The 13,650-nt window shown below is 34.9% G+C and overlaps 1 protein-coding gene across 1 annotated transcript; it reads left to right on the top strand.

The window, feature by feature from the left end:
- The first annotated feature begins 1,412 nt into the window (after positions 1-1,412).
- LOC130052866 (perlucin-like) lies at positions 1,413-10,541 on the top strand. Its single transcript, XM_056159003.1, has 4 exons — positions 1,413-1,418; positions 1,674-1,755; positions 6,364-6,570; positions 10,171-10,541. Exons 1-4 carry the CDS (start codon positions 1,413-1,415, stop codon positions 10,464-10,466), a joined length of 591 nt encoding a protein of 196 aa, XP_056014978.1. The 3' UTR covers positions 10,467-10,541.
- Positions 10,542-13,650: the final 3,109 nt, after the last annotated feature.

Genomic DNA, 13,650 nt, shown 5'->3' with positions numbered 1-13,650 from the left:
AGATGCGCCAGGTAGAGTGTACTGATTTGGCATGACTTAATTGAATGTTGGCTGGCCTTGAAACGGTTGACCTGGCATATACGTGTGACCTTGCATGTTTTACTTTATTAGTGACTCTTACTTATTTACCTAATATAGGATGCCTATACAACTAATTTACCAGATGGTACTCGATTAGCTTGCTACAAGTTGTCTAATTGTGGTTGACTTAAGACAAGCTTACCTTTGTTCCTCTGAATAACACCATGTGAGTGAAGTCACGTTTATCTATTTTGTACCCAAGATACAGGTTGACTCTGTCTGTTTGCTTTATCCTTACAACTCTCTCTATTAATTATGCAACTAGATAAAGTGTATGTTACTAATACAACAATAATAGAATTCAAATGGAAAAAAATAACAACTGACAGAATTTTTTTTTGCTTCCCCCTGATGGTAATATTCTTAAGTCCTCTACATTTGCAATATTGATTTTCATTGATGGAATTGATCGCTAATGTACATGTAATCGAAATTGTTTTGATTACTTTGACTCGTTGGCGGTGTATTGAAGTGAAGTCAAATTCAATCCACAAATGCAAAAAGATAATTGCAGTACTTCAAAGGCATATTCAACGGTACTGTAACCAATAAACATTGGATATTGTGACATACAAAATATTTATCTGCAAATTTTACCTGCTGCAAACACAATAATTGTGAAATATCGACGCAGGGATTATGAACTCATTTCAAATAACATCACCTACCTTGCATCTAGTAGCTCTGTAGGTTTTAGCACGGCGACTGCTGAACTGTAGTTCGAGGGTTTGAGTCCAGCAGGAGTTTTGAATTTTTTTCAATTTGTTATCTACTAAAACTACAGATTTTAAAAATCTAAATGAAGGAAATTCGAAAGTTTTCATTTCAAAATATTATTGTACATATCCCCACTTTTATCCTTATCAAATTTCTCTGATGTAGCAATCGTCCTTAATGTTGTTGAACGAACACGATCGAGCTAAAGTTGAACATGTACTATGAATCTAGGTTGGATCCAGCCGAGGATATCCTATATTTACTGCAACGAAGTTTACTGAACATGAATGGCAATTGGCGGAAATAACTCCGGATTCGGAATACACTACAAGTCAGTTTAAGGTAAACTGTACATAAAGAAACTAAGATGTTTGGAAAATTCTGAACAAGAAACTTTTTTCGAAGACATGTAGGTGCATACATCATATTTGTATCACGTTATATTGTGCATGCATGAACACAAGTGGTGTATTTACATACATACATTAATTGCAATGTCAAAACTGGAGAAAGTGTAGTACTAATTCTTTAGTTACACACAAACATTTTTCTATTAATTACGAAAATGAAAACAAATTGATTATTTTATTAGACAAATGAATAAACTTTACTGAATGGAGGTTTGAAGTTTTGAACACCATAGAACATTTACAAATCTTTTATTTGTTAGAACTTTTTGGGACTTTTTACAACCAGGCTTAGCGAAAATAAGAAAACAGATACATGTACATGCACTGTGTATATCAGCTAATGCATTCATTTCTTGGTATCAAGTGCCCTTAAGTAAAAACCATATACTTATTTGAAAGTATCCCTTTGCAATTAGGAGATATATGTACACAGAAAATGAAATTCCATGCATGTTTAATTTTCAGATTGTAATTGAGGTAGCCTTTAGTGGTGGACATTTGTATGTGGACGATTTTTTGATATACAACGCTCCTTGCAGCACGGACGGTAAGGTATTAGTTTTGTTAAAGGAAATCCCTTGCGAAGACAGAATAATAGTAAATTCCCATCAATAAAAACTATAATTAAAACTTATGTGCATATATTTAGCATATGTGCATGTACATATGTACATTGTAAATGTACATCGTACAGTTTACATTATTTCCTAAAACACATTAATTTCAGATTTGGCAATTTCTTGTTTGAAAAAGGGAGAATGCTACATATTTCAATATCAATGATTGGCACATCTTTTAATAATAAGAACCAAAAACATATTTGTATGTTTTAATTTTTAGGAACAATTTTTTTAAACGATATGAGCCACATATATCGAAATGATGAAAAAATATTTTAGTATGAAGAAACTACCTCGTAAGTAACTGCGCCTATAAAACATTGATGTTGGTTATATATATACATGGTACATATGTATTATAAAATTAATCAAAATGACAATTCATTGAAAGTTCCTAAAGATTTGGAAAATATTAGAAAAGAACTGTCAAACTCCCTAAATCCTTAATATTTTGCTTACAAGTAAGCAAATGTCGAAGAAATAATGTTGAAGTTTTAATTCCTAGTACAATATAAAATTACCCAAAGGACTCTTCAGTCTTTAATGGAGTTTCATTTCTTTAACACCACTCTGATTCCACGCGAGAGTATTCTGAAGTTGATAGTTAAAAGATGGTGGAGTTCCTCATTGACAATATCTTCGTAGTCTATGGTGATCAGGTCTTTCAACAGTCTGTTGAAATAATTATGGGTACGACTTGTTTATTATTTGACCTGTTTTATATTCTTAAGTATTACCTGCCGACCGGTCACACCCGTTGTAAGGGAAGTAATGCATAATCAGAACAGTGTGTCAAGAGCAGCCATGCAATTGATATGAAACACATCAGACTGCACGTTTGACCCAACAGCAGGTTGTATCGCAAACAAGATCTTTATAACGACAATAGGATTTGCGACAATCTTACTTTAAACGAGACTGCTTAAACCCCTGCAATATCAATTATTTTGTCAGTAGCCTGCCTAGATTTAAAAACTGATCATGTGCAAGAATATGCTCTTGCATACTGAATCAAAACCTAACCACAGACTCGTTCAAATAGTTTACCGAAATGCACTCTTTGGTGGTCATGCATCTTAATTATGCTAATGGTGTGGTATACGGCCTACCAAATTGACTATCAAAAGACGGCAAACTGCTTCAAAATTTTGCTGCAAAAGATGTGCTCATTACATCTACGGACAGTTCTAGAGAAGCCCTAAAGATTTTGCATTGGTTACCAGTTTCTTTTCGAAAAGAGAAATTTAAAATCGCTTGAATAGTTTTCAAGTGCCTCAATAATAGTGACAGAACTTCATCTCTCAGAGTAATGCTGAGCATAAGAAGATCAGCATGCAACATTTGCTCCAAAACACCCAATGTTTCTGTCATTAAACGCAAAACATCCGCGTCTAATTCATTCGCCCTATCAGGACCTTCTGTATGCAAGGTGAAGATAACGAACAGTGATCAATCTCATAACTCCTACATGTATGGAATGCGCTGTCACAAAATATAAAAACAATAAATGAATACGGCAATTTTAAACGCCATCTCAAAGCATTTCATTTCACTGGCGCCTTTAATTAACTGTTAAATGTAAATTTCACTCTATATTAAATATTTTTTACATTTTCTTTTACTTATGTACAACGCCTTTCATTGCATTAAAAGACTAGCATAATGATATGTATCCAACGATGACTAAGTACGCACGATTTGATTAATCAAATTTACGCAAGGAATGTTTTGGGAAATTGTTTTTAAAAAACACAAAAACTTAATGTAAAATAATTGAAACCTTGCATCACCCTTTTGATAATAGAATCATACTTCATATGGTGTGCATTAAAGAGCTAATACATTTGTATAAAGTAAAAAGATTTTACATTTTCATCCCACAATACATGTACATTGTATATCGATATTTTGGTGCAGAGGCAATATAGAAACAATCGTGAACGTTAAAATGGTGTAATTACCAGTGAATTTTTAACGCCAACTATGTTGATGATAGTACGATGGGTTGATAGCGAATTCTGGTGAGTAATTGAAGAAAATGACGTTTAACGGGAAACAGAAACAATGATAGTCGTTTTCCCCGATGATTTAAAGAGGTAGATAGAAACCGTATGAGGTTAGGACAAAGTGCAAAGATAAAATGAATAGTATCCATGTGCTTTTGCTATTTTTGACCTGCTACAGTGCTGGGCAATGTACCTAATTCATAAAATAAAAAGTTAAAGTGCAGACGGTTTACAATTGTCAGTCACTTGGATATATTATGGACTTCAGTTTTTGAATTGGAGTAAGACATTCGACTAAAAAATTATATCGAATGCTGCACATTCTATGTAATAGCTTGTTACAATATTCAAATATTCTATTTAGTCGTGTAGTGCCAGGACCCAGCTAAAAGTCGACCAACAAAAGGCATTTATCCGAGTGCATTTGGAAAGTATTTGGAATGTCGGGGTGAACGTTGGTAGTAATGTATATTGATTATGTTTAAATGCATTTTGAATACATGTATAGAGTAAAATTTTATACCATTTGGTTTATTGTTTTTTACACTGGCTAACTTAGGTATTCTATATTTAGAGTTACATACCTTTGCTCTTTAATAGAAAATTCGAACCCAATCAACATACAGTAATTGGCTGTTGTCACGATTAAACCGATCTCCCTATTCACTCGCGCATATTATGTGACAATTTCATCGTTTCTCAAGGATATGCATGACGCGATTCGGCCAATCGCTAATCTTCAGAGCAAAAGTTGATCAGAAATTTAAACTGTTTATAAAATACGGGTATGGTATTATTGACCAATCGGAAAATTTGTTCATCCACTATACGTCGGTAAACTAACAAAATGAGAACCCGTTTGTATACAGAATTATACGGCGATGGCATGTTCAATGTGAAAGGTGAATATAACGAACAGTGATCAACCTCCTAACTCCTATACGCAATACAAAAGAGAGTGTTGAGGAAACACGAATCCCTGGATATACCAGAGGTGGGATCAGGTGCCTACGGGGAGAAAGCATCCCCTGTGGACCAGTCACACACGCCGTGAGACCCATGTCTTGATCAGGTAAACGGATTTATCCGTAGTCAAAATCGGTGTGTCAAGAACAGCCCAACATTCAGTATGACACATGCGAGAAAGCATTTGACACAATGATAGGGTGTATGGGAAACTAGATCGTTATAACGACCATAGAATTTGCGAAATGCTGACTTTAAACGAGACTGTTGAAACCTTGCACAATCAAATTTGTCAGTAGTCTATCTCGATTTAAAAACTGATCATACACAGAACAAGCTCTGCGTATTGAATCATTTAAATACATTATGCAGGTGAGAATCGAATATTGCTACATAGATATGAGATGTTGACAATAGAGAAGTTGAAATCTTCACGTTTGTGATAAAGTTGAGTTGTTAGTTTGCCGTTAATATCTACTTTCAATGAAATATCTAAGTATGAAACAGAAGTGGTCGACTCTGTGGTGTCTTTTATTTTGAGTTCACTTGGATATATAGAATTGATGTATGACTAAGAATTATCATTGTTAATAAATAATAGGTCGTCGATATATCTAAATGTCGAATTGAAGGCCAAAGCAAGAGGTTTTTTCTTCTCGCTTCGAAGTTTTTGAATAAATTCTGCTTCATAAGAATACAAAAACAAGTCAGTTAACAAAGGAGCACAATTCGTGCCCATAGGAATTCCAACATCTGATCACCAAAGACCACGAAGATATTGTCAATGAAGAACTCTAGCATATTTTTATTTCAACTTCAGAGCACTTATGCGTGGAATCAGAGTGGTTTTTAACGAAGTGTTTTTCTGTTTGCTACTATGTTATTAAGTGTGTTCGACATTGAACAATTAATGAATAAAGAGACGTGCATATGCTGTTTTCTTTCATACGAACATGCAATGGGAAGTCTATCTGCTACATGTACGAGGGGTTTCTAATGACACATTAGGAGACTAACGATGACAATTGATGTGTTTTCTTAATACCCACTCGTGTCTATTATGAACGAAAGTGTGGACAGATAACCACTGTGTTATATATTGTATTCAAGAAATAGTTCATGAAACTGGTCAGATGCCATCAATCTGAAGGATATTTGTCAACAATAAAAACAGCATAAAACACACGTTCTCATGGCCATAGCCATTTCTATTTTTGTTTTACAAGTTAAATGATGCTGAGCTATGCCAAATTTAACGTTTTAGACTGAGAATGAATTCTATAGATCAGCAAATTACGTCATTCTCGACATGCATTGCTTTGCAATTCGATGAATTTGCCATGCAGATATATAGCCACAGTTGAAAAGGGAGAAGAACGTACGATGGGATTACACTCGATTTAGATGTATGTTTCCCTTCCTCTGTATCAACTGTATAGTAATCCTTGAAATACAAGTAATTCATAACACAAGTTACATTGATCTTTGCATCTGACTACCTACGTGTATGATTTAAAAAATAATCAAACATTAGCTTACATGTAAAGATGGTCAATCTTGCAGGTATTAGAACACCTGTGTGTCCACAAGGATCGATCAAAAGAAAGGGATTGGAAAATATGATGAGCTGTTACACGTTTCATCCGGAACCAATGACTTTCCTAGCTGCAATTCAAACTTGCAAATTAACCTGGCCAGGGGCAACATTACTTCAAATTGAAACAGCAGACGAGCAGGCTTTCATCGCTAACATCATTAATAAAACAATTTGTATGTGTCTATGGAACGCCATAATTGTATTTTGTGGCTAAACGTATTTCATGTTGTAGTTTTTTTTAGCTCACCTGAGCTGAAAGCTCAAGTGAGCTTTTCTCATCACCCGTATTCCGACGTCCGTCCGTCTGTCCGTCCGTCTGTCCGTCCGTCTTGTCCGTCTGTCCGTCTGTCCGTCTGTAAACTTTTCACATTTTCAACTTCTTCTCAACAACCACTGGGCCAATTTCAACCAAAGTTGGCACAAAACATCCTTAGATAAAGGGAATTCTAAATTGTTAAAATAAAGGGCCAGGCCACCTTCCAAGGGGAGATAATCAAGAAAAGGTAAAAATAAGGTAGGGTCCTTAAAAAAATTTCTTCTCAAGAACCACTGGACCAGAAAAGATGAAATTTATAGATAATCTTTATTAGGTAGTGCATACTCTAAATTGTTAAAATCCTGGCCCCCGGGGGTCGGATGGGGCCACAATAGGGGATCAAAGTTTTACATACAAATATATAGGGAAAATCTTTAAAAATCTTCTTCTCAAGAACCACTGAGCCATAAAAGCTGAGATTTATATGAAAGCTTTCCTATAAAATGCAGATTCTAAATTGTTAAAATCCTGGCCCCCGGGAGTCGGATGGGGCCACAATAGGGGATCAAAGTTTTACATACAAATATATAGGGAAAATCTTTAAAAATCTTCTTCTCAAGAACCATTGGGCCAAAGAAGTTCACATTTACATGAAAGCTTTCTGACATAGTGTAGATACAAGTTTGCAAAAACCATGGCCTCCAGGGGTAGGTTTGGGGCCATAATAGGGACTACGGTTTTACATGCAAATAGATATGGAAAATCTTCTGATATGGACCAAGGTGACTCAGGTGAACGATATGGCCCATGGCCTCTTGTTGTGATATGGGGTGATTATAGATATGATTTTCTTTACATGCAATACCACATAATCATTGACATTTCTAAAGTCAATACGATGTCTTAGGTACGTGAGAAATATATGGATACTATAGGACAACGGGTCTTGTGATGAAAGGTAAAAATAACGAACAGTGATCAATCTCACAACTCCCACAAGCAATACAAAATTTAGATAGATATATTTCCTGGAAATGATATTACAGCCATTCAGCTCTGTGATATTTTTTTTTTTACACCTTTCCATTCTTCAAAGCAAGATGCTTTAATCTCTCTTTCCCCTTCGTCTCTGATTTTAGAAGAGGGGTCTGTGTATGAATATGTTTGATTATGAACCCAAAAAGAAAGACAAAAATCGTCTTGTACTTGGTCCCAAACACCTAATGGTTGTCTCTGATTTCAAGGCGGTAAGATTTAGCTCCTGGGTATGGTTTTCATAGAATTATGTATTAAAAAATTATAGAAAAGTCGATCTCCTTGGTACTATTCTACGACATGTCCAATGGCATTTAATTTACATTTTAACATTTTGTGCAGTTACAATTCAACATATCTAGTTTTTACATTTGTCATTGTGAAAACCAGCACGAGTAAAAATGCTTCATTGTTCAACATTTAAAACAAACCTTTCATATTGTTTTGAAAGGGGACTTGCGTATTCTGTTCCCTACCAAACAAAGGCAAATCATAAAAAAATACGAATTATGGTGAATGCATTGTGTTTGAATTTAGTGACACTGTAGAATAGATTATCAGCTTATCTTGTAAGAAAGATTAGGGTGCTAGTAGAGATAATAAGAAATATTTGATTCATTATAAAAATTCTATCATAGCAATTTAAATTACTTAGATTTTATAGATTTTCAAAGACCTTTATTTTTTGCAAGTAATGTTTGGAAATTTTATTTATCGGTATTGCAAACGTAATAGAAAGATAGCGTATGTAATTAACCTATATTCAATGTAATGCAAATAATAGAAATTGGTAAACGACATTTAACCCTATTAAATGCAAGGTCATTTGCATTCACAGAAAGGGAAAATCATCCAGGGAAACTATATTAACCAGGTCTTGAATATGACCAGAAACGCAAAGTGCCTGAGTGAAATGATCACTGAGAGTGAATATTTATAAATATCCCAAAACGGCGTTCTAAATCTCTGACCCGGTTCTTAGTGTCCGATCCGGTTCTCAATATCCGAATGTCCAGCGTGGTATTCAAAACATTACAAGTGTTATCAGTGATTTCATCATGTAAAACAAATTATTATATTTCAGGCTACTTGTAGCTTAGTCTCGTCCCCGCCCCACGCCACTCATTGATCACACGTTTTGGGGACCACGAACCGAGTGATCAATAAGTGGCGGGGGCGGCGATCAAATTACATGTTACAATATCACTATCAATATCTGGAACCCAATTAATTAGCCCGCAAAATAAAAATCAGATAGCTACTTGTAAATTGGTTTAACATTTTATTACTTGTGTTAAAAAGTTTTCATCATCAGAGATTTAACTGTAAAAAACAGTGATCAATCTCATAACTCCTATAAGCAATACAAAATAGATAGCTGGGCAAACGCGGACACACCAGAGGTGGGATCAGGTGCCTAGGAGGAGTAAGCATCCCCAGTCGACCAGTCACACCCGCCGTGAGCCTTATATCCTGATCAGTTAAACGGAGTTATCCGTAGTCAAAATCAGTGTGCCAAGAACGGCATAACAATCGGTACCAAACATGTCAGACAGCATTTGACCTAATGATAGGCTGTATTGACGAACTAGATCGTTATAACGACCTTAGAATTTGCGAAATGCTGACTTCAATCGAGACTGTTGAAACCCCTGTACCATTAACTTGTTTGCCAGTAGCTTGTCTCGATTTAAAAACTGACCATACGCAGAACAAGCTCTTGTGTATCGAATCAGTTGAGAGATTTAAACAACGTATGCAGGTGATAATGGAATATTGCTACATAAATATGTAAAGTTGACGATGGAGAAGCTGAAATCATCCCGTTTGTCATACAGTTGAGTTGTCAGTTTGCCATTAATGTCTACATTCAATAAAATATCGAAGTATGAAGCAGAAGATGACGACTCTGTGGTCTTTTATTTCGAGCTCACAGGGATATATCGAATCCCAGAATGCCACACTATGGCGTCCAAGCATGCACATTAAGTGCAAAAACACTTACGTATATGCTATCGCAGAAGGGCGATAGCAACAATTATACTTCGTAGTTCCACCTCGGTCCTTGTCATTAACTTTGTGATCAGTACACTAAGAATGTTGCATTCACATTACAAGAAGCATTCTCCAGTTTCATAGTACCTATGCTTCTGTTATGCTACCAAAATTGGGTTTTTTTCCGGAATATGTAAACCAGTATTTTGTAGTATTGTGTGAACATTAGCAAGTAACAGTTAGCGATTTCAAAAATTGTTGATCATTAGTTTCGGATCTACACATCCTCTTTATCGTCATTTACACAAAAATACACAAAGAAAATTAAGTGCCACTTATATAATTTCATCCACAGAAGACAGGCATGTGTCATATCTAATCTTTTTTCTATACTTACTGTTACATTTTTTTTTTCAAATTTAGAAGTTGTATTAAACTCCAGTTAGTTTTGGTACGATGACTTATATTCATTCATATTTCTTTCCAGCTATGTCGAATGCAGCTGACTTTGGCATTTGGACAGGAGGGAATGACGTTGATACTGAACACACATTTGTATGGAATGGTCCCACTCACCCAATCGCATTCAACTACACTCACTGGCACCCTGGACAACCCAACAACATTGGAGGGGATCAAGACTGCGTTTTAATTCAATACAAATCATCCAACTATGAATGGGGCGATGTGAATTGCAACGAGAAGCATTCTTTCATTTGTGAAATGAATTACGATGTTAGACATCAGCCAAGTCATCAATATCCAAGTGGAGTTATTGGATAAAGGGCTCAGCAACGTTTCGAATAACTACATCACCGCTAATGATCTAAAGAGGAAATACATGTATACATTTCTAGTGTATCTCCTCTAATGAAAACACTGGAACCATGAGAATAAAGTAAACAGAAGCATTTTCTCTGGTACTTATATTGTTATTGATTATCACATGGAACTTTGAATTTTCAGTATCAGATTAACTTCTAGTATGGACAGAGAAAGGGGTGGAATATACATTATGAACAATAAACAACATATTCTACAGCTAAAGTCAAACAAAAGGTGCAAATGTAAAATGAAAGCCATCGATTTAATACGAATGATCCAATGATACAGATATTCTCCTAATTAAGGTCGAGTGCATGCCACTCATTTCACAGGCAATAATATCGTTTGGGTTTGAATTTACTATTAAAGAGTAAAGGTTTAGAACTTTAAATATAGGGTACCCAAGTTCGCCGAAAAATAAGAACTCAATAAACTAAATGATATAAAATTCTACTCTGTATTATAATAATATTCGTACATAATCAACGTACATTACTACCAAAGTTCATCCCGAAATTCTGTTTACTTCGCAGATATGCAGAAATAAATTCGGGAAAATGCCTATTATTTTTGGTCGAATTTTAGCTGAACCCTGGCACCATAAGACTAAACAGAATGTGTGAGCATTGCATCAAGCTATTACATAGAATGTACAACATTTGATATAATTTCTAAATTGAATTCCTTACTCCAATTCATAAATTGAATACTGTAATAATTCAAAGTAATCGAAAATTGTAAAACCGTCTACACCTTCACTTATCACAGCCATTTTGACCGTGCCACTAACAACCCATATTAACATCATTATTATAAATCGTCAAACATCTGTGTTAATGTGGTTTAGGTGAAAATAAGACATAATAAGACAATTATGTTTTCATAAGGTACTACAAGTTATTAGCATAATTTATGTACTATAATGAATTAATATTGATGAAGACAAGTACATGTATTAAAGGAAACATCTCATGTTTTCAAAGTATACAATATTACATGCATTTTGTCTTCTTTATGCTTATAGTAATTAATTCTAATTGTTCGTTCACCGAAATTTTGCGATAATTAACCACAATACAGACTTAAATCTAAGCCCCGATTTCAAAAAGTCAAGTTAATTAGGTAGGTAGTCACGTGGTATAGTGACGTCACATGCGCCCTTCGGATTTTGAAAGTACTGCGAGATATTATTAAAAACTCAACTTTTAGACCTAATTTATTTACCATGGGCAACATTTAAATCGATGTTGACAAATTGTCCGAGTTTTATATGTGTTCGCCACCTGTGCACACATATAACGATGTAAATACCCAAATATAGCGAGTAAAGCGTGCATGAAATCGGCAATATTGTGAGTAAATAATGTTTATATGGGTCGCTGTCTACAAACTGTTTGGGGATGTTATTCCTTTATACATCTGTAATTGGCGCTGTTTTTTTTCTAAAATAAACAGTGCAATCATTATTTTTGGATTTGACAAAGTATGATACGTTGAATTGTTGACAACTAGGCCCTATGCCAAGCTATTGTCACGCGTGCATTTCGGAAAGAAAGAAAAAGACAACACACACAAATCAATAAAATATTCAAATTTAAAGAAGTAATCACATTATTTTATTTTGATAAAGCAATCTTATTACTATTTTTGAATTGTGATCTGCACGTCGTTAGGAAGTACGAAGTGGGAGCACGGCGTTATATAGACGCTCTCAAGATGTTACGAGTTCAATAAGGAAATAATTTTATAATTCAATTTAAAGTTAGGAAATACAATATTCTATTATTTGTATAATTAAAAATTCAATTATTTTGTATCTTTTAATTTTTTTCTTTCTTGTTTGTAAATCTACCAGTTGGTAGAAGTTACATTGTATCGTCGATATATGCACACATTACAAGGTGAAGGTCAGTTGATCCGAGTGTGTATTGAATTTGAAGAGCAAAACAGAATGTATGCTATAGGCCTACCAGTGCTTATAGCTTCGAAATATCCATTTTCTCACAGTTTATCAGGGTCTCTGTCCAAGCGGTGTTTGAAAAAGTGACTGTGTGTGTTTTTTAAGGTAAAGTTCTTGCTCCAACAAAAAAATTATCCACGTCCTTTTTCTCGTACCTTCCTTCGAAAAATTGAAAAATACGCAGTCTAAATCCTTTTTACCGACAACTAGTACACCCGAGCACGGCACAAAACATCTTAATGCATTATTATTTACAAGCCGTTAATGAGATAATTTGGTTTTTTTTCCGATTAAATCTAATCTGTTTATGAAATGGCTAATATATGTTTTCAAATCCGAGGGCGCATATGACGTCACACATAATGGCGCGTAAACTAGCGAACGAAAATATGCATATCGCAAGATTTGAATTTCATCGCTTTCAAACTCGAAAACTACGCAAAATATTTCATTTAAAACACATTTAAAGTAGTTTTAGGCATAAAAAGAGTTAATTTTGCTCAAAAAATGAAAAAGTTTAGAAACATGCGTTGTGTCCTTTAAGGCTCTAAATCGTTATGGGTCACTTAATCCTTTTGGCGTAATTAGTTGTGTCGTTCAAAATGACTGAGATAAGTGAAAGTGCAGACTTCAGTTGAAAAACTTAGAAATGATATCTAATGTTGCACATTCTACATGTATGTAATAGCTTGTTGCAATGTTGTTTTCGAACCCAAGCGATATAATTGCCTTTGATTCATTTAGTACCCAATGAGCGTACGTATATCACTAGAGAGCGTCTAATTTTTATTCTGTCAAACGATATCCTGTACCTCCTCTGCATTGCATGTTAGATTTAAGCTGTCAACAATCTTATAAGAACTACAAACGAGCTAAAAGAGACTTTCGAAACGAGTTAGATGCTGAACATGAAAGATACATGGCATCGGTGTTCCATGACATTGATGAAGCCTCAGAATGTGATGTGAGGTTATTCTGGAAACTCGTTAAACACCAGCGTCCCCAAAAAACGAAATCGTATCCAGAAATCGAACTTGACGGAAAACTGTTCGACAAGCATGGTTGTATTGCAAACTGTTTTGCCAATTACTTTGAAAGGGTCTACAACCCAACTGACTGCAAAAACTTTGACTCGGAGTTCTTTACCCTTGTTGAAAACTCGTACACTTCGATCAAGAAATC

The sequence above is a fragment of the Ostrea edulis genome, chromosome 3 (assembly GCF_947568905.1).
Source record: "Ostrea edulis chromosome 3, xbOstEdul1.1, whole genome shotgun sequence".
NCBI classification, from domain to species: Eukaryota; Metazoa; Mollusca; class Bivalvia; order Ostreida; family Ostreidae; genus Ostrea; species Ostrea edulis.
The sequence above is the reverse complement of the archived record's forward strand: the minus strand, read 5'-3'. Positions and strand labels throughout refer to the sequence as shown.

Coding starts and splice junctions, on each gene's coding strand:
- LOC130052866 (XM_056159003.1), top strand. Junction 1,756..6,363: donor CGCTCCTTGCAGCACGGACG/GTAAGGTATTAG, acceptor TCAATCTTGCAG/GTATTAGAACACCTGTGTGT. Junction 6,571..10,170: donor CATCATTAATAAAACAATTT/GTATGTGTCTAT, acceptor ATTTCTTTCCAG/CTATGTCGAATGCAGCTGAC.